Source organism: Typopeltis vanoorti, chromosome 21 (genome assembly GCF_054136105.1).
Source record: "Typopeltis vanoorti isolate ZY-2024b chromosome 21, IOZ_Tvanoo_1.0, whole genome shotgun sequence".
Classification (NCBI taxonomy): Eukaryota; Metazoa; Arthropoda; class Arachnida; order Uropygi; family Thelyphonidae; genus Typopeltis; species Typopeltis vanoorti.
In genome coordinates, this window is record NC_143569.1 from 4554832 (window position 1) to 4582550 (window position 27719).

General features: G+C 33.9%; 1 protein-coding gene across 6 annotated transcripts in view; it reads right to left on the reverse strand.

Annotated features, from left to right (window-relative positions):
- The window catches only part of LOC150094601 (cell adhesion molecule Dscam1-like), an 823608-nt gene that overhangs the window by 6020 nt on the left and 789869 nt on the right, over positions 1–27719 (reverse strand). For all 6 annotated transcript variants that reach the window (XM_090411254.1, XM_090411255.1, XM_090411256.1 and 3 more), the window contains 3 exons: positions 19272–19380; positions 14088–14206; positions 10882–11009 (listed from right to left, as the gene is read on the reverse strand). In XM_090411254.1, the coding sequence (XP_090267380.1) occupies positions 10960–11009; positions 14088–14206; positions 19272–19380 (278 nt within the window). In that variant the 3' untranslated portion in view covers positions 10882–10959. The remainder of the gene's footprint in view (positions 1–10881; positions 11010–14087; positions 14207–19271; positions 19381–27719) is intronic.

Consider the following 27719-nt stretch of genomic DNA (forward strand, 5'->3'; position numbering starts at 1 on the left):
TGTATCATACTTCTCATCAATCTCTGTAGTACCTTTACTACAACTCCAGATATACAATTTGGCCTATAATTTCAAGTCACAGCCTTGTCACTACCTTTGTGCAGTGGAACAATTTTTACCCTCTTTCCACTCCTTGGAAACTGTGCTGTTGTAAGACTCTTATTAAACACACATGCTAATGCTACTGTCAACTCCCTGAAACATTCCCTTAAGACGCTCAGTGATATGTCATCAAATGTTATCACCTTATTGACATTAAGGTTATTCATTTTCTCAAATACCTCCAGCTCACTCACAATTAAGCCATCCTCTCCTATGTCATCTACACTTAAGTTCCTCGCAATCCCACCCTTATCAGGATGAAACACCCTTATAAATTGATCACAGAATACCTTAACAATGACTTTGCAGAAGTTACCACTCTATCATTTTCATCCATTAAGATCATTTTCCCATGACTATTCTTCCTTCTACTTGCCACATATCCAAAAACTCTCTAAGGTTTTTCTTTTCCTGATTTGCAATTTCTGCTCATACTGCACTTTTGTTTTCTTTACTGAGTCACTCTCCTGACTTGTCCTTTATACTCTTCATGTAACTGATTATTACCATTATTCCTCCTGTACCATACTGTCTCCTAAGTACCTTCCTTTTCCAGATTTCATGTTTAAGACCCTCATTCATCCATTTTACATCGACCTTTATTAAGCCTTTCGCCCTTCGGACTGCTTTCACACATTGATGCTGTTATGTATTTCTCTGTCAGTTCCCAAGCAGCATTTATTTCTATACTGCTCAACTCCTCATTCTATGCTACAGCTCCAAGCTGTCTCCTAAGCTTCTCATAATTATAATTCCACATATATCCTTTCCTCACAGAAATCTGCATATGGCTAGCCACAACTCAGGGGGCTCCCACACTACACTCTAAAATCAAACATTTCGTTGCAGTTGTGGAATTTTCCTTGCTGGAAATGAGTGCGGTTTGTCATCTGTTTTGTGATTGTTGACAATATTTTCGGAAAATTTGTGTTCATGTCACTTATGATCTTTACACTTCTCTTTTCTAGCATTCTTTCAATATAATATTTCGTGCTGTACTTCTTGTTGAACAACATTCGATTAATTCTGTATTAGATTTCTTTCGTTGTCTCTTCATTCGTAAGTTTCATCCTATTAACAACATAGATCCTAACAAAGCCAATTTTGTATTTAGTTTGTGTTTAAAAATCATGGAGGCTATACAAATTCCATTGCAATCAATATAATTTGATCGCGGTACTTCATTTTATGTCTGAAAAGATTACGAATTCTAAATTTAATATCATATAGTGTTGTATAACTTTATCCTCCTAACCATTAAATGTTCTAGATAGTCACACTATTGAACATTTTATGAAAAGTATACTAAAATTGTTAGAAATCACTAAATTGTAAATAGAACCTCATTGCCAATGCAGGATCATAACTATTTAACAGGAGCTATTGTTGGGATGTCAATTTATTTCGGAAGTGTACATGGATTTACAGAGTATGGCCATCTACATTAACTTCTTAAATTTTCTATTGCTGAATTCAATGATTTTGCCTTCCTTTGGTCTGTATTGCGGTATGTAATACTGCAGTATGATGTTGCTCCTGGTACTCTTATTTGGTACTCTCCCTTTTCTATCTGCTATTCCGCTTAATTCAATGACATCTCGCATAATAATATTTGTAATCTGCTACATACTCAACAAAACACGCTGAAGAACTCCCTCCACCAACACACATAAGAACATACCAATAAACGTTAAATGGAATTGGGAACATTGTCTCCTATTTAGCCTTACCCTGATATTATCGTACTCATGCACTAGAATGGCGACAGGAGAGACGGTTGCCTACTGATTTTCCAAGATTAAGGCTAAAGGAGTACTATCCACTTCCTTTGAGAAAAGAAAGGCATTAGAAGATTTTTATTGGTTTTGTATCTCACCAAGAAAAAGGCGAAGGCAGTATAGATATAGTAATTAAAATCAGGAAATTGAGTAACCATCAACAAACAAGTATGTAAATTATTTGTGAAAAGCATTGGAGTTTAAGAAAGGCATTCCTGCATGGCATCGTCATTCGTTATTATTTCACCTCAGGAGGACCAGAGAAAATCCACTCTACTACAAAGAAGATTTCATGAGAACAGCTAACTAGACCGTGGATACAACATAAATAAATAATGCTGGAAACAGATAAATAAATAAAAATCAACGCCAAGTGATGAAATCGGACTACGGTGATAAATAATAACATTCATTTTCTTTGCCTACTCTGGCTTATGCGTATTTATTAATATTTCATCCTATTTATTAATATTTTATCAATGCACAAAACGACATTTAACTGGCCAGTCATCTCTAGCAGCCTTGGGAATCGTGGCATTGATATTATATGTGAATAATAAACGCAATATTGATAATTAAGAAAATTAATTGGCAACATTAACGATACAATTTAATAATATCATTAAACTTAATATGTTCCGTTATATTTAGCTTCTTTTTTCTTTTCTTTTTTTTTTTTTTCAATGGGGTTTCCACCCACGAGAGGTTATTAGTAAACCTATAATACATTTGTATCATGGGTGGGCTAAGCCTTTTTATTTTTCAATTTTAATCAATTTTATATATATTTTTGTAAGTTTTAATTTTATTTTTACATAGTTCGGAAACCTTGCTGTAGAGAGAAACCAAAAATGGAACTTTTTCAAGCCACTTCACCTCCAATAAGTTATTAGTGGCATATTTAACATCATTTTTTTAAAAGCACAATATAAACTCAGCAACATTAATCATAATGAAGAATCAATAAACAATACGCTAATTTTTAAATTTCGCGTCAAATCCGTATATTAACCAACCGTAGTAAATACTGTGACAAAATCGCATTATTAATAATATCAATTCTATCAACTGATATTATTCAATTATCTTCCACCAGTTTAGATAAGGTTTATCTAATTCGTTCTTAAAACTGACTAAATTATCAGGATCCACCAACCTTTACCTTGTTATTCCATATATTCTCCATCGTAATAATAAAAATGAGTTCCTTGTATGGGATCTGTCATTCTCTCTTTATTTGAGACTTAATAGTATGTGCTCGTTAGGTAAAGTGTAATAGTTTCAGTCAGGCTACATTCGTCAACCAGAATGCAAATTTCAATTAACTTTCTTCCACCACTTAGGTTCTGTAAGTTGCAAGTAAATAGACTGCAAACTCAATACACTTCTAAAGGCATTTAGTGAATCGAGGATTCAATAAGTGTACGAATCTCTCCGATTCTCTTGTAATTAATCAAAATATCGTATTCGTGACCAAACTCCAGTCATAATCCCATATTGGCTAATTAATGACTCATATAGGAGAAAAATTTTTTTCCTTCCAGAAGAAGCACCTTTACTTTAGTCGTCTTTCGAATTACTAATTATATGAAGAGCCAAAGGCTTCAATTCGGCGACGTGAAATTATTTAAGTTAAGGGATATTACATCCCATATTATTTCATAGCCGAATAAGAATCAAAAAGAGTTTCATGCCGAATATAGAAATAAATTTCGGCGAGTCCAAGCGTAAGCAAATACCTGGATAGTGCAACACCTAACCCATTTGGTAGTGCAACACTGTCTTTCAAATGTTATTCCTGAATTTATTCCGTAACTTTTACCAAAGCCTTCACATTGAATCTATATCCACTATCTTTCTTACTGAATGTAACTTTTTCCTAATCTCCATTAATTTCTATCACCCCCACTTCTAGTCCATTCCAGTTTCCTCAACATCCTCAACAAAATCCTCAAGACTGTCTTAAGACAGTCTTGAGGATTTTTTTGCATTATTGCTGCTTATTGCATGAGTTGGATATTATTATATCGACTACGCTTCTAGCCGTTTAAATCTTACCCAATTTAAGTCTCTCCTCTGAATACTACTTATTGCTTACCTATCAAACAATCCCTTATCCCTAAAGCTGAATTGCATATTGTATACAATATACAAGGTAGAATGATAGTCACAGTAAACTAAGACTAATCATGGGAAACCTTAATAGAGACCAAACATGGGACTTGCTTATGTCAGTTCCAACTACAATTACAGACTAGTTATTTCGCACCCACGAATGAAACCTAACCATTATCTAGAGACATTCATGCAGGCATTCATGTCCCTCTATGGGATTTGAACCTACAGCCTATATTCGTTGGAGAGCAAGGATGATATCCACTCAACCAACAAGATATGGAAATGCTCAATGATTTTACCGAAATCTTATTAAATTACATCATTGTGATTAGTATAATCTAATTAATTCTTGACTTCAGCTTATGAATTCATTCATTGTCGCATGAAACTTGAAATTTTCCATCGTTCAAATCGTCTCATTTAATTTTTCTACTAAGATCCACTGAAACTGAAAGGGCTCAGCAATGCATAAGTATTACAAATTTTCGTGAAATTCAACAAGGTAGAACGGCGTTATTTGAAAACGAGCAGATAAATCGAATGTAAAGGTTTGAAATTCTTATAAAAAGAAACACAAACGGGATTAAAGGCAAGAGAAATAATGAAGAGAACATACAGAGTAAACTAGCAATGAGCATTCGGAAAAATTTGATCAGAGTGAACCAAGAAATTCAGACAAATCTCTGAGGCAGCCCAAATCTGCCACTGAATCGAATCTAAGGAGAAACAACAAATTAGGTACACTTATTCGTAAGTATATAACTGTAGGTTTTTTAAAAGAAATTGTTTACCCAATCCTGTTTTTAATTACGCGAAAATCGGTTTAAATATTAAGAAAATAACCATTTCCATGTTTCATTGATAAACACATGATTTGTATATTTCGGCACACTACCACACCAAAAAAAAAAAAATTAAATAAACAAATAAAAAATAAAAATTGAAATATTTTCTGATTCTTGTGGGGTTCTCATATATTCTTAGTTTCACTGAAATTCGTAATTTTATTTAAAAGGGTTAAGATTTAGCCTTTTCAGCATGACAATTCATTGAATTAAAACAAATATATATATATATAAAGTAATGTTTCTGGCCATAAAGGTATGCTAATTTTGCACAAAGAAATTAAGGTATCTCGAAATATGAGGTATCATTTCCCTGTCGAGTATGTACAAACTTCAGCATTAGTTACCTTGGTATAGAATAATAATAATTATTATTATTACGAGAGACCTCCAGGGAGTCAGAGATTCATCGAGGGAGGCCACATACCACACACACACACATACACCTAGCATACTTTTTCTTGAATTCATTCACTGCTTGCACTCACAACATCCAAAGGTAATCCATTCTAATCACGCACCACCCTCTGAAAGAAAAATATAGTCCTCACACCCTTCTTGGTGGCCTTCATTCTCAGCTTCCAAGGATGCCCTCTCGTTCTTCCCCACCCTCCATAAATTAAAAAATTCCATCAACTGAAATCCTGTATGACCCTTTCAGAAGTTTGTAAGTCTCAATCGTATCATTGCACCTCTTTTTCCTGTATGCTAGTGTCTGCAGTTTACAAATTCTCAATCTGTTTTCATAATCAGTATTCCACAACCCTAATATCATTCTTAACACTGTCATTTGTACTCTCTCCAATCTATCAGAATCACAACGGAAACCAAGAGAATAGGCCTGCGCACAATAGTCCAAGTGAGGTCTTATCAAAGCCTTGTAAAGAGGCAAAATAGCATCCTTATCTTTGAACGTTCGTTTCAGCATTGCAATTATCTTTTGAGTTGTATTTGCAATCTTTGCCACATGACCACAAAACTTCAACTTCCTATCTATTAACACCCCAAGATCCCTAGCCTCATCAGTTTCTTCTAGCCTAATCCCACCAATATAATACGACAATGGATACGTAATCATGCCGAAGTGAATGACTTTACATTTACTGACATTGAATTGACACCCTTTTTCCCAATTACTCAAGTAATTTTAATTTCGCATTGGTAGTATTACACTGACATTAACTTATTCAACTTGTTTCTTGTTTTTGTGTTTCACAGAAATGAGGAAGTCTACGCAATCGTGTAGGTAGTTAATTATGTCCAATAACGCCAGTTCCTTATTAAGTGTTTGCCAGTTTTTTTTAGTATATTTTTGAATTAATGTATTCCATATAATAAAATATAATGCATTTCATTATATTCATCAGAAATTGGAAAGGAGTTTTTAGGCTGTGCAACTACAGTAGAAAACTAGCGCCTCTCCGAGGATCTCCGCTGTTTTTCTATTACTATTTCTATTACTAAGAAGACAAAAATCAGCTATTTACTTTTTTTCCTATCCTTTCAAACTGGACAGGAATTGAAGTATAAATTGTTAATGCAACAAATTTCTTTCCTTGAGAGGTATGCAATTAATTCAAAACTAATAAATCATAATAATAAATCATTAAACACCATAATATTCTTCTGTGATATAGAAGAATATTAGAATAATTGATGGCAGTACCAGTAGATTTTTTTTACTCTCTGGAGATGGTGTTGAAACCTATCCTTTATTAGTTTTTTTTTTCTTTTTTGAGACAATAACCGTAAAGCAAATTACTGAACTATATTGTTGTTTTATTATTTTTCTTATTCTGCTATTATCCCAGTATTCTTTTCCCTCTTTCCTCATTATCTCTGAGGGTTCCAACCAACTGGATGGAAAAGTTCTATCACAGCCTTGGTGTGATATGTCTCTGATAACATAAAATTATTATTGATGTGAGTTACTCAGAGGTTTTATGGCAAAGCACAGGCAGGATTGTCTCTCAGACTGCAAAAAGCTGGCCATTTGCCAAAGGTAGTTGGGAAAAGAAAAAAAGTAACTGAAATGAAAGAGATAACGATAGATGAAATATTTCAGATTCAAAGTGAACCCATTATAGAGTTCACTTTTAGAATATTATTCTCATGAAACTAAATGAGAAAGTATTTTTAACAGCACATTGTAGATCCTTTGGGGAAAAAAAAGAAACCAGAAAAAAAAAAAAAAAAACATTCAAATTTTGTGCGACTAATCAGCTACAATATTAAGATATAGTTATAAACAGATTTCAACTCTTTACACTATACTTGACAAGAAATTATATTATTCTTTTAATTCTTTATCCAAGTGTAAGCAACTACCTTTGATCAAGACTATTTGAATAACATGGTGATATAGTATTTTTCTAAGTGTATATGGAAAATATGCGATTTCTGTATTGATTTTACCTAAATATCTTCCTGGGCTCTAGCTCCCACTGGTAAGACCTCAATATAGGTCGACGCTGTCTCGTTAGTGACGACCCTTTTCAAAATGCATAACAATATATAGGTCCGAAAGGATCTGTTGTTTTCATGGGATATCGAGGCAACTGTTGTCGTCAATTTCATATATAAGTAGACTAGTCCGTGAAGATACTTCATACGTAAACTGTTCGCTCAAATTTTGGTAAAGGCTTAAAATTAAAATATAATTTTTATTCAGTACTTTGCAACTAAGCAGAAGTTTGGGGAATCCGACTTTCTACAGATTTCATCTATAATTCTTGTCGGTTGATTGGATAATGATAAAATTCTAGGTGGTTGCTCGCAGTTCAAAATAAAAAGATGAGGGAAACATTATTTTAATATAATCATTTGAAAGATAAAGCCTCATTAATACTTTTTCTGAATTGACGGAAAACAGAAATCTGATTGACAGATTCAGGATCCTGATTCATAAAAAAATACTTAATTCTTGAATAAACGAGATGCACCAATTTCTAGTTTTATATTTATATATCGAAACGCATTTAGTTAACTAAATGCGTTTCGATACTTTGCGTCGATAAATTAAATATATTAATGCACATTTCTCATAAGCAATTGTATCAATGGTACAGATGTGCAAAGCATTCATAAAGCCAGCTTTCAAATCATTTTAAAGAATATAAATTCCATTTATCTAAGTTAAATATCTGGGAAGGACTTCACAGGAGAGGTTCCACCATTTGCTGATGATGCAAAGATAGGAAGAGCGTCAGAAATGCTACTGATATACAGTATTTACAAAATGATTTGTATAAACTGTAACAGTGGTCAAATGCTAATAGCTATAATTCGCTGTTAGTGTGTTATGCATTTTCTTGTGATGAGATTTCCAACGGCATATTATACTACGATTAACTGATAAGGCTAGGGACCTTGGAAGGATTTGAAGTTCAAAGATCACATAACAAACTTGCAAACACAACTCAGGGGATACTTTCGATGCTGAAACGAACATTGATATGTAAGGATAAGGAAGCCATTTTGTTTTTTTACTAGGCATCGATACGACAGATTTGGCCTCCTGAGTTCGGAGGGGATAAAGCTGTGGAAAGGATGCAAAGAAGAGTAACAGAGATCATATCAGGATTATAGAATGTAGATTATGATGACAGATTGAGAGTATGTGGGCTGCAGAAACTAGTCAAGTGAAGAAATAGGGGATGATATGATAGCGACCCATAAAATTCTGAAAGATTACCGTAGAACGATGATGATGATGAATTTTTCGTTACATGGAAGGTGGAGAGAGAACACGAAGCTTCCACAGAAGCTAAGTTTGTGCGCGGTTAAGAAAGGGGTGAGATCTAGATTTTTCTCTCACAAAGTGCGTTGAGTAGTTTGCCTGTTGGCAAAGAAACTGTTGGTTCGATGGGTCATTGATTCTGGAGAAATACTCAGATTATAATTTCAGTACTAATACAGAAGACCTCTGTGATTTTAATGAGAATTCTGTTTTTTCAACAGGAAAAAAAGGCCAACCAATAAGCAATTTTTTAAAAAATATTTTAAGTGATTAAACCTCTCATGTTATTCCTCCAAAGTTTGAAAAATGTTCGAAGAAAATGCCTTTCCTTTAAGACTTAATGTCAATTGTGAATATCTTCTATCTCGTGCCACAGCCTTCATTTTTTTCAGAATTTTCCGAAGAGTACTATTATTTAAGAATGATCTTCTACTGAGCGTCATTCCTTCATCATATCAAATTCTTGGCGTACATTCATAATAGCTTTTAATTGTGGTAAATGATTTAGGAGTACAGTAAAAAATGAAAATAGGCCTTAAACCTAGTGAAAGGACTCAAAGACAGAACGATTATGAAAGTAACTATGAGATGTGCGTGCATGTGTCTGTGTGCGCGCGCGTGTGTAGGAGGGGAGGATGCAGTTGCTGTGCATGTAGCGACTAGCTAGAAAGTCATTGTAGTATTTCTTATGCAGATTCGATTCTGGCAATTGAAATTAAAAAAAAAAAAAAATCTTCCCATTATTCCTCTCAAGAGTAGATTAATGATCCACAGAAAATCGTAATCGACATTCTCTGTTGTCCTATATTAGCAAAAATTATCATTTAATTTCGTTACTTAAAACATCGCTGACTAGAGGGGAAACACACACACATGTGTTTCCAGAGGGGAAACACACACACTATATATAAATTAGACGCACACTGCAGTTGATTATGTACACACCTATTCTATGCATAAGCTTTGATATAAAGCTGCAGCATTAAAATCGCAGTTAATCGACGCTAAACCTGAGAGCGATTATATTAATATGTACGATAGCATTTGCAATGATATAACTATTGCAATTTACTTGTAAAATTCATCAAAGGAAAACAGTGAGATTACATTAATTTAAATAGGCACGGGTGTTATAAAACAATTACGGAAATTACGGAAGAATGGTAATGCAAACTTGGTTCTCGTAATGTTCTCCTTGTTAGTTCATGATAACAGGATTTATGCTGATGAGCGAATATATGCTTAAGTGTCCTTTGGCACGCAAGTCTTTAATTTTTCAAAATTCAGACAAAAAAAAACGAAATGTCTTTAATTATCTTTCAGAATTTTACAAGACGTAATAAAAAAAGAAGAAAATGTATGAGATTTTACAACCAACGGAAATGCTGAGGGGGCAGAATTTGTCGAGCGGGGTTGTATTACAGTCTGCTTCATCTTGAATGGTAGTTTTTTTTATTTAAATTGTTATAGATTGATAGGGTGTATAGTTAAGTGAAAGATGATTCTTCATTTTCTTTCAGAACTAACACTTGATATCTGATACACAAGGGAGTCAAGTTTCGAAACTTTCTTCAGATTATCTCTGTCCACACGAACTTTAAATTTTCATTCCTGATCAAATCTTATAAATAATATTGCAGAAACTTTATTTCTCTCTTATCTTTTAATTATTTAACACATTACGAGAAGATTAAGTTTGTAGACGAGGGGTATTCCACAAACGCTCGACAATCCTGACAAACCTCAATATCTTATTTAAAGCAGCAACTCCATTCATTTTCCTTTTTGTTGTTAAGAATGCTATCCATCACGCATGCGCAAAATAAATTTCTGCGACACACCATTTAAGTAGTTGTGTGCATATCAACACGACGAACTGTAGCAAAACTGCTGCACGTTAGTACGAAGTTCTTGCAGCGATAGACATAAAAGTGATCAAAACAGAATGATTGGATATAATTTGACCTTTGCGCTCCTTACATAATATGTATTTGTATACAGAATGCAAGGCTATAATAACTGAAGTTGTCATTCGTTGCATTATATTCATGAAAACACAGAATTTATGTTGTAAAATATTAAGATTCAAAACATTCTTCTTTTCAAGTGAATATTTTAAGTGGTGAGATCTTAAAATACATATTACCATCGTATCATTTGAATACAGAGTGTATTTATAAATCGCTGGCTTACTTAATACTAACATATATAACAGCATATAGATATTATCCTATACTTCAATACGATAATATTTGGGTGTGTACAACAATCTCATTTGGTTTCAGTTTAATAAACTTACCGTTTTTTTGAATAGTATAAAAATGTCGACTTCACAAGTACTTGTTACACATGGACTTCTTTCGAAATATAACTTTTGTCACGTATTTTGATTAAAAATATGAGTTTTTACTGCTGGTCTTGTCATCCCTAAAATGGAACATGTTCTTAGTCAAGACATTGAAAAATAAGGTTTTGTAATTTAAAAATCATTTGATATTACTTTCAGTAATTAACTGCACTGTTATTAATTTCACTAATTTTTATTTAAATCGATTTTGCATGTTTCAATATAAACAATAAACTATTAATTGAATCATTTTATGCTTATTTTCTGGTGATAACACTCACATTATCTTATGCCATATTTAAGACCACTCGCCCAGTTACGGATGTAGCCAATGTTGTTCGATTAAGTATTGAAAAATTGAAACACTATGGCTAAATAGCTTTCATACACAAAATATTAATTAAAGAAACATTCAAAGTTTTACGCCGTTATGGGCAAATTATAAACATTTATCATCGTCTGTTTTTAACTTTGAACTTACGGTAAATCCAAGCTTTTTATATGGCTCGCCTTTTTTACACGTGTTAACAACAAAATCACATATTACAAAAGTTATTTAATTTAAAAATCATTTTTAAATTAAATTATGATAAATAATTTTGGAAAGTTTACTTAACTGATAACTTTATATTTAAATTTTAAATGTGTGGTTTTATATTTTCAACTACTAGAGCGCGAATTGCTATTTTCCGACACTAGATGGTGCCATACTACACAAAATGAAAATCAGTTAAGCATACAATGAATCATTTAATTTTAATGTTTCATTTCATTTATTCATTTTTTCTAATTTTTTCGCAAACCCATCTAGATTTTATAGAACAAACGAGGGTTAAACATTTTTTTATTTATTTATTGAAATGACGTATGAGAATAAATAGTATGGGAATTAAATGCGACTACGATTGGTGTTTCACTTAAAACTATATTTTGTCAGAACTCTGATCCTTTTATGATGAAAGGAATGTTTACGGCTTCAATTAATTTAGAAAGTTGATGTATGTAAGTGTAGGTAGAAATAAATGTAAATGTAAAAAATAAATGGGGTTCATAAATCAAAAATTCGGGGTCATTAACGAAGTCTCACTCATAGTCTTAATCTAGTGTTTCTTATTTCAAGACACGCCCTGAAAGGCCGAGGCATTAGCAATATTCAAATTAAAATTGCGCTCTCTTCGTTGCTCATTTCAAATGTTCTCAAACAGAAACGCAATTAACATGAAAAATTAACATGAAAAATTAAGAGATAAGTAATACTATTTATTTATTGTGTTTCGTGTTAATTGAAGAACCTCTCATCAATCTCTTAAACAGTAGTATACCTCTTATCAAGGGGTAGTCAGTGTTAATCGAATTATGGACATGTCTGAATTGTCTCGATGAAAGTAAATCACGGTTTATTCAATGCGTGCAATTTCATTAACAGGAAGAGTTTTCGATTTTCGAACATAAAATTGTGATAAGATTTATTTAAAAAGGGTTAATTTACACTTGCATATTGAATTGCATGCAAATAGTTTTTACGTGACAATAAATAACTGTCACGTAATAAATAATTCGTCATCTTAAAACTAGCATTGGCAGAATATTTAAACTAAACAGAGGAAACCGAGATAAATGAATTGAGACTGAAGACCAGTATTTCCAGAGATTTTTGTGTAGCATTATAATGAACTGAAGGCGCATAATAAAAATGTGGGACCATTCTTGATATATTATATTTAAGGAAGAGAATGTGTTCGTGATCTCCTCTGTGCTAAGAGGTAATGCTAGTCCTTTGGATAAATCCTCTGTTTGCCATTTTTACAAAACAGAACAAATTTTTGCTGTTTGCCTATTTGTTCTAATAATTCATTCTGCAAAATATCTCTACTGGCTTACATCGCTTATCTTCCTATGAACTAATGTTTAGCTAGAGGAATCCAAAAATTTCCCAATATAGAATGTTTTTGATCCTTTCATGCTGAGCGTGCATCTTTCACCCTCTTTTTGTCCTTCACCTTAAAAAATGTCACATACAACTCTCTGTGTGTGTGTGCCCGCGTAAAGAGATTCTTTGTTGAAAATGAAATTGAAGCGAAGGTTCGTACTTCCGTTTATTTTTTATTTTTTAAATAGAAATTACCGTTGGTCGTGTCGAAAACATGTGAAGAGGCCGTTCACTACAAAAAACCAGTTGAAGAAAATAACTGAACTTATTTTCATGTAGGTAAGAGATCCACATCCTTTTCAAATTATGTCTTATTTCTCGTATTTAATTTGTATTTTCCTTGTGAATTAAACACTATCTTATGCAGAGTGGGACTGTTTATAATCTCTAATTATAAAGATAAAGGAGACAAGAAAAAAATGAGACATTTCATAAAGTAATTAAAGGAGAAAACGTTCATAACCATAAATCAGAGTAAAACATTCATACAGTAAAATTTCGTTATTACAAACGTGGTTTATACAAAATTCTCGTTTATGCGATGTAGGCGTTGCCTAATGGCATGCTTTTCGTTTATTACAAAATTCTGTTAATATGTGTAAAGAAACTTGTTTTTATCTGGTGGGAAATAAATCACACAATTTTGTACGGGGAATACAAAGCTTGGTACAATCCTGTTACTGTTCTTCCACCGGCGAACATCAAGTTCTTCATTTTCTCGAAAGATGGCATTCATTTATGGGAATTTACATTGGCGTCGACATAGGAAGTTAGTAACTTGTATTATAAATTCTATAAGTCAGCGCCATCTTTTGAGACAAAGTAAAACTTTACGCGTAATTTAGCAAAAATCAGGAAAATCGGTATGTTGCTCAAAGAGTGTCTTTTGCAGAATTATATTTATTGTTGTGATAATTATGGTGGGATTGGTTTATGATGACGAAACTAAAAGGAACATAATTAGCCTTTACTACAGCAATTTACATAATTATATATCTTCATTCCGATTATGTTGTTTCGCCTGCTCCTTTTAGAAATATTTAAAGAAAAAATACCACATCAACTGGTTCAAAAGAAAATGGTCATGGTCAAATTTGCACATTTTTGAAAGCCTCATTATTGAAAGTGTTATGAACTGCAATCACATATCATGTATCTACTAAACTCTTGTGGAAGTCAGCAAATTAAGTGGTACATATATACATACTATATATAGATATACACTTACAAAATCGGTCACACTCTGTCTCGGAACATTCTCTTCCGTCATCCCTTATGGCAGATAAAGAAGGGGTAGACTGTAAGGAATATACTAAATCTTCGTTGTCCGATTCTGAACTTGAATTTCTGTGGTATACAAAAAAAAAACACCATAAATACAACATATTTAAAAGGAAATGGTTAGTTCGCTGCTTTATACAGTTATACAGTATGTCAAAGACGAACCAGCATAATAATATACAAGTTACTGCATCTGTACCAGAGAAATAACCAAAATTCTCTACTAACACCAATATGTCGTACGAAAATAAATAAAATATTAATTCTTGGATACCGATATTGTACGACTTAGGGGCAGGGGCGAATTCTCCATGTTTGCTACGCTTGCTGCTCAAGCTCATTACTTGTTTGTTAATAAATGCATGCATTTATAAGCATTCGATTTAGTCTTTTATTTTCGTAGACAGAAGACCTCTTAAACTTGTGTGACAATAATTGAGCTTTGCGTTGTATCGAAGGCCAATGCTTGCTCGTCTAGTCAAAGCTACCTTAGCTTGCTTGGTTGTGTGAGCTTCCAGGTCCTCGCTACAGCACTGTGATTTCATGCGCACGCATAGCCATTTCCACTCCCTTCACGTCGTCTTAAACACAGCCCATACGCAGTCAAAGTAGCTCTAGCCAGTTAGCTTCAGTCAGTCTTTAAAAGTGTGCGTGTTGGTTGGGAAAATTAAGTTACAACCAACTTTTAATGACGATGTTATTGACCAGTTCATAAAGAACTGTAGGGAAGAATTTGTATTCAAGTAGCTAAATTGAAAAAGATAGAATATCATTTGTAAAATAAATGTTGTATTTGTATAATTAAATGTACATAAATTTTTAAATACAGTACATAGTTTTAAATGGTCAGTAATTCATTATTCCGCTAATCAGACTTCAATCACACCTCTCACTCCCTGAATGATAACAAAAGAGCAGGCGTGAATTTTAAGACCATCATTCGCCCCTGCTTAGGGGCATGAGTCTCCCAGACCATTTCTGCCATTACGTTCTTCTAATTTGTATTAATGTCAATGTGTTGTCCAGAAGTGTACGACAGAGATAAAAAAAAATTCATTTTCTTTACATTCTAGAGATTCATCAGGGAAAGACAAGGGATAAAAATAAATGTTTTCTCTATTTGTACTGAATTAACAAATGAATGAAATACTTAAGCAAGTAGTTTGAGTATTGGCCAATTTTAAGGAATTAAGTGAAGTTAAAAGCGCGGTCAATGAGGCATTAAATTTGGGCATTTTATGTCTAGAGCAATGACTTTAATTGGTTTATCGTGTGTAGTTAATTACCAAATGCATAGAGACGTTCACTCAGAGTAGTACTACTCTAGTAACTAAACACAAGCTACAAATCTAGACCAGTTATCTTGTATCTCGAAGTTTAATGTGCAAATGGCATCGAGTGTGCTACGACACGATCTCTGTTATCGAGTTAATGTGTGTTTCGTAGAGTCGCCTTATCATATATTCTAAATGTGGAAGTTCTAAACGTTTTCCCATTTGCTTATAAGTATTATAAATGTAACGCGATTTTCATTTCAATTATAAATGCGAGATATTTTATCTTTAAACTGTATATAGTATCTAAGTAAAGTCCGTCTGCATTTATTCTTATATGTTACTTCAAGGAAAACCACATAACAGTTTTCTTTTTGAAAATAACAATTAATAAATAAATATAATAGACTTCCAAACAATTCAAGTGGCTTCATCTCCAAAAGCTCTCTTAATTTTTGCCCTCCTTCCATTTATAATTTATGAAGAATATCTTTAATATATTTTCAGATGTCAGAATAAATATGGTCATGTTTCATTAGATACATGAAGTTTAAATGTATAAATTAGAAATGAAGTTTAAATTAAATTTATAAAATTACAAATTTTATAAATTAGATCGAGGGTATGTGGCTTGCAAAAGTTGGTTCACAGGCGGAAATGAGGTGTATTATAGAAACATTTCAGTTACTAAAACGTTTTTTTTAGGATTAATGTGCAGAAAATATTTAAATACTTGGATAGAGGTAGCAGAATAAGAGGTCATCCCTGAAAATTGAGTAGCAATGTGGTTAACAAGGGAGTGAGGGCGAGATTTTTTTTTTTTATTGGAAAGTGGCGAATGAGTGGAATAAGTTTCTAGAATCAGCTGTGATTGTTTCTCTATCAGTGAGTTCAAGGAGAGGTACGACAGATAGTGTGTGGATAACTTGTATCACCGGCGATGAATCTTCAGACTCCGTGGAGGTGCCAGTGTAACAGTAAACGCAATGAGCAAAAATTGTAAACGGCTACCTTATCTGAGGAATAAATATACTTTGGTTCTTCAGAATTTTCTTATAAGCTCGTCAGAAACTAAAAAGAAAATTACTTTATTCAAAAATCAGATAAAAAAAGTAAGAAATTCAAATAAAATAACATTGAAAGCTCACTTTATCTTCAAGATGGAGATGAACTCAACTGACTTCTCGATTTGCCTCAGCCAAAAATAACAAAAACGATCGAACGGCAATACACATGACGGTGTTTATGGGAAAGTCCTTCGGCATTAAAAGAAACAACAGGCTTAAGTGTTTGCATGAAAACTGTCGAGAACTGTCGGACAAGTGTATTTTAATAAAATATGCCCTGTTATATACGTGGATATTTGTGGATAACAGGAGAGCCGAATGATATATTAAAAAGTGGAATATGGAGAATGTGGGTCTGCAAGATTTAAAGCAACCAGTGGTACACCACAAGGATCAATCCTTTATCCACTGTTATTCTATCTGTACATTAATGATTGGAAAGGATTTGATGGACGATATACAGCTATTTCCTGCTGATGATGCAAAGACAGGCAGGGTAATCAAGAATGTGGCCGATATACAGTACTTGCAGAATCATTTGAATAGGCTGGAATTAATTCAAATCAGTTCAAATGTAAAGTCATGCACTTTGGAGTGATTATATATCCAATAGCATATTGGATATTTAAAGATTGATAGGATTATGCTAGACGAAAATGATGAGGCTAGGGATCTTGGAGTTTTAGTAGATAGAAAATTGAAGTTCAAGGGCCATATAGCAAAGCTTTCAAATAAAACTCACACGATAATTACAGTGCTGGAACTAACTTTGACATGTAAAGATAAAGACGTCATTTTTGTCTTTTTACAACGCTTTGATAAGACCCTCACTTGGACTATTTGGTCTTGTCTCCTGGTTTCCGCAGTGATTCTATTCCAGTGGAGAGAGAGAGAGAGAGTGCAAAGAAGAATTTTAAAATATCAAAACTGTAGAATACTGATTATGAAAACAAAACTAAGAATTTCTAGATTGCAGACACTACCAAATAGAAGAAAGAGGGGTGATATGATTGAGACTTCAATTTTTGAAAGAGTCAAAAAAGGATATCAGTAGATAGAATTTTTATTTTTGGAGCTCGTCCTTCCAAGGATGCCCTCTCCCCACAGGGTGAGGAAAGGACTAGAGGGATCCTTGGAAGTGGAGAATGAACGTCACTGTAAAGGGAAGAGAGCTAGACTTTTGTATCTTAGAGTAGTACTCTAAGAGTGGATTTCCATTAGGTACTGTATGTGCAAGTAGTGTGAATGAATTCAAGAACAAGAATGACAGCTGGTGCAAGTGGTACGTGGCCTCCCTCGATAAGTCCTCGACTCTCTGGAGCTGTCTCTTGTAATAATATCACCACATGCAGTAATTATCAGTTTATTTTCATGAATATCTCAAATCATTAGCAGATGAAAATCATATAATTAACGTCATAACAAGTAAATATGCTATATGATTATTGTCAACTGAAACGATTTTTTTCCACAAAACATCAGTTGTGTTCCATGGTAGTTCCTAGGTTTCGCAACCTCTGATACAAAAAATTAACTACAGGGTGATCAAAATTAAAGTATCCCTATTTAAGGCCTTGTAGGGCACAACTCGGTGATCCAAATGAGGCGAAATACTGCAGGAATACAATGTGCGTCATGAGGAAGCGATGTGCGACATCTCAGAAAAAAAAAAATATTCCACAAAAAAAGTCACCACCAGGTGCGTTGTAAACACCACAAGCATGAAATTTGCATATCATGGAACTTGGCAAGTTCCTGCATTAAAAAGATGGACACAGGTTTCCCCCTTCATTTTGGTTGTTAATACCGTCCGCAGTGATAGCAGAAAACTTGACCCAATGTGGAGCTGTTCTACCTAAACAATTGCAATGCTGTTGCTGTACACCGCGAATTTAGTCGCCTGAACAAATGTCGATCATGTCCACTATCCCCATGTACTCTGCGACGAATGATTAGTCGTTTTGAAGTTGAGAGTTAGACTTGGCAGAGGACGCAAACCAATCAGTTCACAACAAGTGAATGAAATTTCTACTGCCGTTGTGGAGCAGGCCATGAATAAAAGCGTTGGTTCTTGCAGTGCACGTGCTATATCAAGACACATGGATGTGCCTTACACAAATGTCTGGAAAATTCTATGGAAGATTCTGCATTTCTTCCCATTCAAGATAATTCTGACACAGGAGTAACGCCCGGAGGACTTCGAAAGTCAACTGACATTCGCTTTAACATTCTTTGCACGAGTGGAGTTGGACGCTGCATGGTCGTGGATGATTTTGTAGGGAGATGAGGCTCACTTCGGCATGAAGTGTGAATACCCAGTGATCAGCCGTGCGTTTCCCACTGCATGGCCGCCTCGTTCACCTCATCTGACTTCTGGGGAGACAGAGTTTATCAGGATCATCCTGATAGCTTGCCAGAGCTGAATGACAGCATAACGCAGCATGTGCGCAACATCAGTCCCGACCAGCTGCGTTCTGCTGTTGAACACACTGCGCAAAGGAGGCAGTTTGTAGCATACCGGGAAGGGCAGCAAACTGAACAGTACACCCATAATGGAAGTGAATAAAACTGTTATTTATGCTTGTGTCGCTTTTCTCCTCCTTCCATAAATAAATAATTACTACATCTACATTCGGTACATCATATAACGCCCGAGGTGGTGAATTTTGGAACAGGAATACTTTAATTTTGATCACCCTGTATATGATTGTACAGGCTGATCAAAAAATAATGCAGAAAAAAAAAGATATATACAATGAAACTTTTACAAGAGAGAGAAATAGTCCTTACCCATCTCCGTCTTCTCTCCAAGAATTATTTTTATTTAATTTTGTGGAATTTAATCTCTCGGGTATCTCATATCTGACCTCTTCCTTTCTTGAATATCTCCGGCCGTAACCTGGGTAGAAAGAGAGAGGAATAACAATTTCAGCATTATTAGGTGTAAAATGTAATGATGAATGTTATTAATTCCATTAATAATTAACCAGCTAAACATAATAAACTATTACATATTAGAAAATCCGCTGCGGCAGATGAGCTGACATCTCCGATGATTAGTTACAACACATGCGAAACTATCCCAAGCTGGTTAGTTCTCTGCGAAATACATATTCGCAAATGATTTTCGGTAGTATAACTTTGCTTTCCAGTGTAACTAACTTCGTTTGGAATGGAAAACATTGCATAGCTGCTGAAATATTTGGCGAACATAGTCGAATTATTCTTCGCCGAACTGAAATATTATTATAAAACCCTGAAAGAGTTTACTGCTTCTTCATCCGATTTACAAGATCAGACCTCCCAGACAGGCCTCTAACGGAAGTATTTTCTCCAAAAGGAGAAAATACTTCAGTTAGAGGAAAATTCACGAAATTCACAAAAGTAATTAGTCCAATGTACTAATTACAATAGGGTAATTATTACATTTTATTACAATTATTAAGATGATTATTGTATATAAGGCAATGCGCTGACTTACATATATCCTATTTAAATTATATTTCATATATATACATAAATTTGTTTTCTTCGTTGCATTAATAATTGAATTTAAAAAATACAGTGAATAATATATGCAGGTAAACACAAGAAAGATATTTAATTAACCAAATATTTCGTTATAGATCCCTATAACGGGATCTATGTAAGAGGCGAGTTTTTGACCAAACTCACCTCTTACATCCCGTTATAAATTTGAATGTTTATTCAAAGAAGGTGCAGAGGCCTTACTCCATCGTCCTAACCTGAATCGGAATGACTGTATATCTATATCAAAAAACTGGGAAAGTCTAATCAGGATAACTCATTAATTCATATTAATTTTATGCTATTTAATATTATTAATTAATATCTTTATTTCAATCATGTCTCTGTTTAAAAATATTCCTTTAATACTTAGTGATATAACATCACGCGGCCTGTTTTCTATTTTTAAATGATCTATTGTTAGTATTCCACCTTGTATTTTTTTTTTTTAAACTGTTCTCGTAGTGCCACTGAAGATGGTCTGCTATTTCCAGACCGAAATATTTGGTTAATTAAATATCTTTTTTTGTGTTTACGTATATTATATTACGCATATATTATTCAGTCTTTATGTCACAAGTATCTTTAAAACATCATCTAAAAAATACAGTGCTTAAGACAATGCTACAAAGTGAGTCTTGTATAGTCTATGGCTCTGACTTATCAGTACAAGAGAGAGAGAGAGAGAGAGAGAGAATCCCATCAGTCTTAATTCAGAGTAGAGAAAGAAATAAATGAGGCAGTTCTAGATAGCGCTTCTATTGATTAAAGGTGAAGTAAAAATAAAATTAATGAAGAAAAATTGAAAGGGTTTACAATAGGATTATTCTTAAAATTAATATCAATCAGCAAAATCGTTGCTTAGAGGTTTAGTGAAAAAGTAATCCTTGCAAATGACTAAGGACACTAAGTAAGTATTACTCGTAGTTATCTGTATATGTTGTTTCTACAGATACTTCCAATGTTCTACACTAGTGTACAAAATTTAAGAAGCAACTATGAAACATTTTCATAACTACAACCACATGTGGATATGAATTTATTGCCAGCATACTAATAAATTATATTACACAAAAATGTGTTAGAAACTTCGTACAAATTAAACTGCAGTTACATTTCGCAAAAGTTACAAATTTCCTAAGGACGTAGTTAACGAATTAATGTACACTTCTTTCAGAAAACTATGCGGAGAGACATTTCAGTATGGAATGTCAATCCCGAACTGTGACGAAGTTCTCACAACGTCGTACCATGCTTTGTCCCAAGTGATTCAGGAGTTCATAAGGCAAATTGTCTTACTCCTCCTTCAGAGCATGGATAAGGTCTTTTGGTTTTCTGGAGGGGGGGGGTTGAGCAGCAATAAGCATCCCTATTGCGTCCCAAACGTGTTCTATGAGGGTGAGATCTGAGTAGCATGCTGGTTACGCGATTCGATTAATATCCTCACTCTCTTGAAGTATCTCCATTGCTCGTGTACGATATGGTATGGCATTGTCATCCTGGAAAGTGAATGAATTCTTCGCCTACAATACCAAGGGACAATCGAATATGACATTGAAGAACTTTGTTGCAATTTCGTTCACCAGTCATAGTCCATTTTTCCAGCACTTGTAGCTCAGTGCGTTAAGCGTAATGCATCCCCCACACCAGACCACAGCACCCCCGTATCTACTCCTTTCAAGAACATTCTCGCGATGGTTAGCAGCCGCTTTCACGCCAGAGCAAGTGTTGTCTAGAATAGGAGGAAAAACTAAAACAACCCTCAACCCTCATCCAGAGCGTGCTCTACGATGAGCTGTGGATAAGGCGCAGAACTATATGCCTTCACGCGAATAGGCCTACTTATCGCAGACGTCTTGCCACAGTTTATCGAGATATCCGCGTATCTGTGCTTAAATAGACTTGCAAACTGGCCCGCCGTGGTACGTTGATTACGTTTCTGTTATAACCAAAATCTGTCTTCATGCTCCGTAGTAGAGAGAGGGCAACCTCATAGGAAACGCCGGGAATACATTCTGGAATTGGTTTGAAATGCTGCCCAGAGACTAGATTCAACACTACGTGAGATTTCAACTCTCTGACAATATCAGTAATTCTGCAGCCTTCTTCAAGCTTTCCAATAATTTTTTCCCACGTGAAAACATCTAGATGATGTTTTTGAGACATTGCAAGACATCCAAGTTTGCAACTTTATTCCTTCACGAAAAGAGCTTCTTTTAAGCACAGTTCTTATTGAGAGATACCACGTGACCCCTTTGCAAGTGATTCCAAAATCTGAATGTGTATCCGTTTTCTACATGAAATTGTCAGTCATACAAATTGCCACACGCTGATTCGTCTGAATTTGCGGTTGTAATCTTCAGAAATATGTTCGTCCTTAGGTTTCGGACAACACCAGTTTTCATGAGATAAACAACCAAATAAAATGTTAAATATCAAAAGTTAATGAAATTATTTATGTTTTCCATGTTAGATTCAAACAGCTACATAAAATATATCTTGTAAACTGAAGTGAAAACTTTACAGTGCCCAATAATTAATCAATGTCTGTGAATACGTTTGTGAAATTTCCACTGAAAACTGACAAACCAATTGGAATTATGGTATCAGTTAAGTGAAGATATATCAGTAAGCGTTGATAATGATGATTAGTGACGAAGTCATTAATCATCATTATCATCACTGACGGATACAAGTAGCAGCAAGTCATTCATTTGCATTCTACTAAAAATTCTACTAAGCTAGCTACCCAAAGAATAACCATTCCCTACATTTTCCTCCATATTCCCCCCCCCCCCACCCTCCCTCTTTCTTTCCACCTTATGAAACAATTCCTCGTTAAGGTTTCATAGATGAAATAGTAGGTTTGACTCTTAAAATTCGGTCACTTGAACATGTGAATCAGAGAGAAAGAAGTTTCATTTTTAGTAAAATATTCAATGAAATTCTTTCTTTTTCTATCTTACAAAAGATTTTTCTGTAGATGCACACGACGAGCAATGATGAAGAAGATCAATTCAATTTATTTTATAATGCGGTCACCAACCAACGCAGAGTAACAATTCCTTCTTCAAAAATAAAAGTTAATTTCATAAATGAAATATATTGCAATGAAGGTCAAGTGAAAGCACTGCATTCGTGTAATAACGGGTTGTCAATTTCATGGGAATTCTGTGGTCACTAACGAAACTTCGCTAATTAACACTGAAATTGATTTATTCAAGTAAGTGATCCTATTCTAAACACTAAATTGAATGGCTGGGAACATCAGCTAAACACCAAAGTTTTATTGACGGGTGCCAGTCAAGTATCTGATCAATAATGTAAAAGAGAAAAAATACATGGAAACTGTAAACGTAAGAAATTTGACGTTTCAGAAAATTATCTTACATTTCATATAAGACATCTTTTACTACATATATAGTTTCCTTTGAAATAACTTATCAAAAGGTTGTTAAAGATATATCAAAACAAGTAAGGAAATGATAGAGAAAGTTATATGGTGCACTTTATAGTGAGAACTACCGTTTTCAGAAATGACCTATACAAGTGAATTTTAGTTCAAGGAAAAAAGCCATCCAACTAACGTTTAAATAACAAACTTCTGTTGCAATCCGGGAGTTTGCCAAGGAATTTCTATTTCATTATTCACAATTCTTACATAAGCAAAGATGACATGATTAAGAGTATTTGTTTTAATGCATTTCGCGAAATGCGGTCGTTATATAGACAAGTATCTGTTAGATTTATTTGAACCACAATTCTGAAGTGCATAAGTCAAGTAACTTTCTTGACTTATGCACTTCAGACATTTTTTGTGTCAATTTCTGTCCCTAAAATGATGCTAAATACAATTTTATTAAATTTCATCCAACTAGAGCAGATTTTTATTTTTAAGTGACTCCCACTGACGAAAGGTTTTAAGTAAATTATTGAGTGCGTTAAGGATTTTTTTTTTATTATTAGTTCTATATATTTGCATAGTCCGGAAGCCTTGCTCTAGAAACCAAATATGCAACTTTTGTTTTTTAGTTAGGAGATGGTCCACGCTATTCAGTGAAATTCATCTCCGGCTAATGAGAATCTCAAACATTATGTCCACAGCGGGATTCGAACTTGAAGTTGGAGGGGGAAGGGCAGATGCGCTGACCATTCGGCCAATGAGGCAGGATGGAAGTAAAATTATTACAGTTTTAACCTACTTTCCCAAATTTTGTAATAAAATCAATAGACTGTAACCGAAATTTGAATTAGAGAACCCACTTCAAGGTGCAGTCTAAGTTTTACATTTATTTCAGCCATTTAGAGTGGAGTTATGGATTTGAAAAAAAAAAATATTCCGTTTCAAGTATATTTTGCATGTGGAAATGGTCTACTTGAAATGAAAATTAAGATGACTACAAAATTTCTGTAAGAATTCGGAAAACCACCTTTCAGTTTTATCACAATTCTGTATTATTCAATCCTTAATGCTTATTTTATCAAACCAGTGTTCAGCTATCCAAGAAGCAGGATAATGGTGTTATAGTGGGCGGTGAAAATTATCTGCCACATAAAGCAAACCTTGCCATAATCGGATTTGAATTACGGGCTAGGACTATTAAGTTAAGGAGCGTTTGTGCTGTCCCAGGCCAATCAGAAGGTAGAGTCGAAGAACAGCTTGTGTGCATACATCACAATGTTTACAGTAAATCTACAAATCTACTCATGCAACTTAAGCATTTCTCTAAATGATGCATTAAAACAAATACTCTTACATAAAATCATGTCATCGTTACTTATGTATGAAGATTAAATTATGAATAATAAAATAAAATACCTTGGTAAACTCCCGAATTGCAACAGCAGTTTATTACTTAAACTTAGTTGGATGGCTTTATTTTCTTGAACTAAAATTCGCTTGTATAAGTAATTTTTACGCGTGCACACTTATTACAGCTACAAACATTAGAATAGTAGCGATTTATACCTTGAAATGTTTCTGATATTAATTGTGCATCTATTCAACTCTTCATTGATGTAGACCATAACTATAAAACGTAATGACGAATGTTTTATAAATGAATAATTCTGGGAATTGAATTATAGCCGAAATAATGCTATGAACACAGTATGGGTGTAAACTCAATATGTTCTCCAAATTGGTTACCTGTTTTGAGAAATGAAAATCTTGTCATCTTTGTATGAGACCGACTAACTCCACTTGAACTCTTCTCATTCCAGATTGATTTCGAACCGAGGTCTTTAAAACCAAAGGACGTCATTGATACTACGAAAGCTCTCACGTTCAAAGGAAATACTTGAGATATATTTAAGGCAAGTTGCGGTGCCCTACTGATACTGTCCTACTCAATCTGTCTGGTTATTTGATTGCTGAGTAGGTATTAACAAAAATACAGTATATGAGCATTTTAATTGTTGCAAATCCCTTTGTATCCCCTATCCAATAAATCTACACATTTGGAAAATAAGCCTGTTGAGTTACAATAATCGAAATCTTCATATAACTTAGATTGATGAAATTCAGCAGTTACAGATAGAAAATCAGAAGCTGAAGAAAATGAAGCTAATCTTAATAAGCGTTAATAATAAGAGCAAGAGCATCGGAAGAGTTCATATTGAATTATAAAGAATAAGAAAGAAATTTTGATCCAAAAGAAAGAAAACCAAGATAACTGGGAGGACTGCTACAACATGAAATATTTAAGGAAATGTGCGCAGAATTCATTTAAAACAAAATATATTCAAAGAAAATTATGGAAATGTGAAATGAATAGTGATTAGAGAAATTCAAGTCGAGTTTAAGTTAGGAACAACAAATATCAGAAAGTTGCGGGGATAGATGAATTGATCTTCCTTCTTGGGCTTTAAATACATCATGTTTAGTCGGCAGAGCTGGCTTCACTTCTTAGAAAATCCAAGTTCTTCCGCGCAATGGATTTGCTGCCAATCATTCTTTGGCGAGATTCTTAGAGAAAATAAATAGATAATATATATACGTGCACTTTGAAGATTCGGAATAGAAATTTACACCACTGAAACTAGATATATATGTGTAATTATAAATTCTTTATAATAATAATAATCATTATTAGTTATTTATTACTTTGTGTGTGTTATTAATTTCGAATTGCTAAACTATAGGAAAACTTGCGAGACAACTTAATAGTATCTCACAAGCGTCATGTAGCCAGTTTTTTCTGTGTGTAGTGAGAGAAAATCTTTATTAGAAATAAAAACTGCCAAATGTGAAAGGAATACGACGAAATTAGCTAGTTGATAATCTGTCTCTACATAAAGAAGAGTTATCCAATTCTTTATTAATTTTACTTGGCTAGTAAACCTAGTACTGAAGTATTTGGGAAGATACGAAACTTCTGTCACTCTTCAGGTGTATTTGAAGTAGCAACAATAAAATTATTCTTAAGTTGAAGTTGCATGCCTCCTATACTGGTATTTGCATTCGGATATGGTCCGAGAAATAGTTGCTTTAAAAATGCACTTTATCTTTGCAAGAAATTTTTCGACTCTACAAGAAAGTTCATCACAACCTGATCGATTTGCAAAAGCCAGGCATTTTCTCTATATGTGCTTCTTCACTTCTAAGTATTCTGAGAGATGAGAGTTTAATCTTACAGCTGGTGGTACTTACAAAATGGTTACATATGAAGGACGAGCAAAGGGAATGTCTTGTCACAGTGCGCGATACACTTACCGAAGTTCATTACAATTCAGAATGATCTGACTATACTTTATGCATATACGAATGTTATTTCAGAAGCTCTGTAGGCTACAGTATGCAGTGCTCTTGAAATGACACAAAACTACTGTTGTCAAAACAAACATTTATTTAGCAAAATAAAACAAACCTTCGGTGTGATCTACATTTTGCATTATCACCCAATTCCCAACTTCTGCATCTTATATTACTGTCTGGATTTTTTTTTTTTTTTTTTGACACGATTCAATAAGTCGAATCGTGAGATAGAAACCTCGGAAATGCTAATGAAGTGTTCCCATGATGCTGATTATGGTAAACACCATTTCTATTCTCAACATTAAATTTAGCTATAAAAGGGATATCGCACCACAGCCCTTCTTCTGTTCGTGCAAATTATTTGGAAATTTAGAAGTAAACTGTTTCTCAACCAAGCACTTAAGCTTTAATGAGTGATCAATAACCTTTAAGTAGATACTTTTGATAGCTCAATTTCATTAACCGGAAAACGTCTTACAGAAGAAAGAATACATACAGTTAATTGTATTATTTTTTTTTGTTTCTGCTAAAAGTTTTATTTTTCCCGATATACATTCCGTACAACATGCAATCGTTCAGTTCGAACAGCATTTTTCTGGTGTAAACACTAGTTATACCAAATTCCTCAGCCGTCTACGCGTATTGTGCGTTCGGTGCTGTATGATTCAATGACTACCAGAAAAACATCTTTACTCTTTAGCTCTGATTCACCGGATGCACATAATTATATATTTCTAATAAAAAAGGGTTTATAATCCATTACCTTCAATTTTGCAATTATATCACAAGGAATGGTTGAAGAACTGAATTTGATATTCTTAAGGTTTCCACGGGTAATACTTTTAAATTTAAATGATTAAAAGTGAAAAACACACAACTGGGTATCGTAAAAGAATTCGTAAATTAAATATAACTAAAAGTAACATGAAAGATGTAACGAAAAAGAAAAAAAT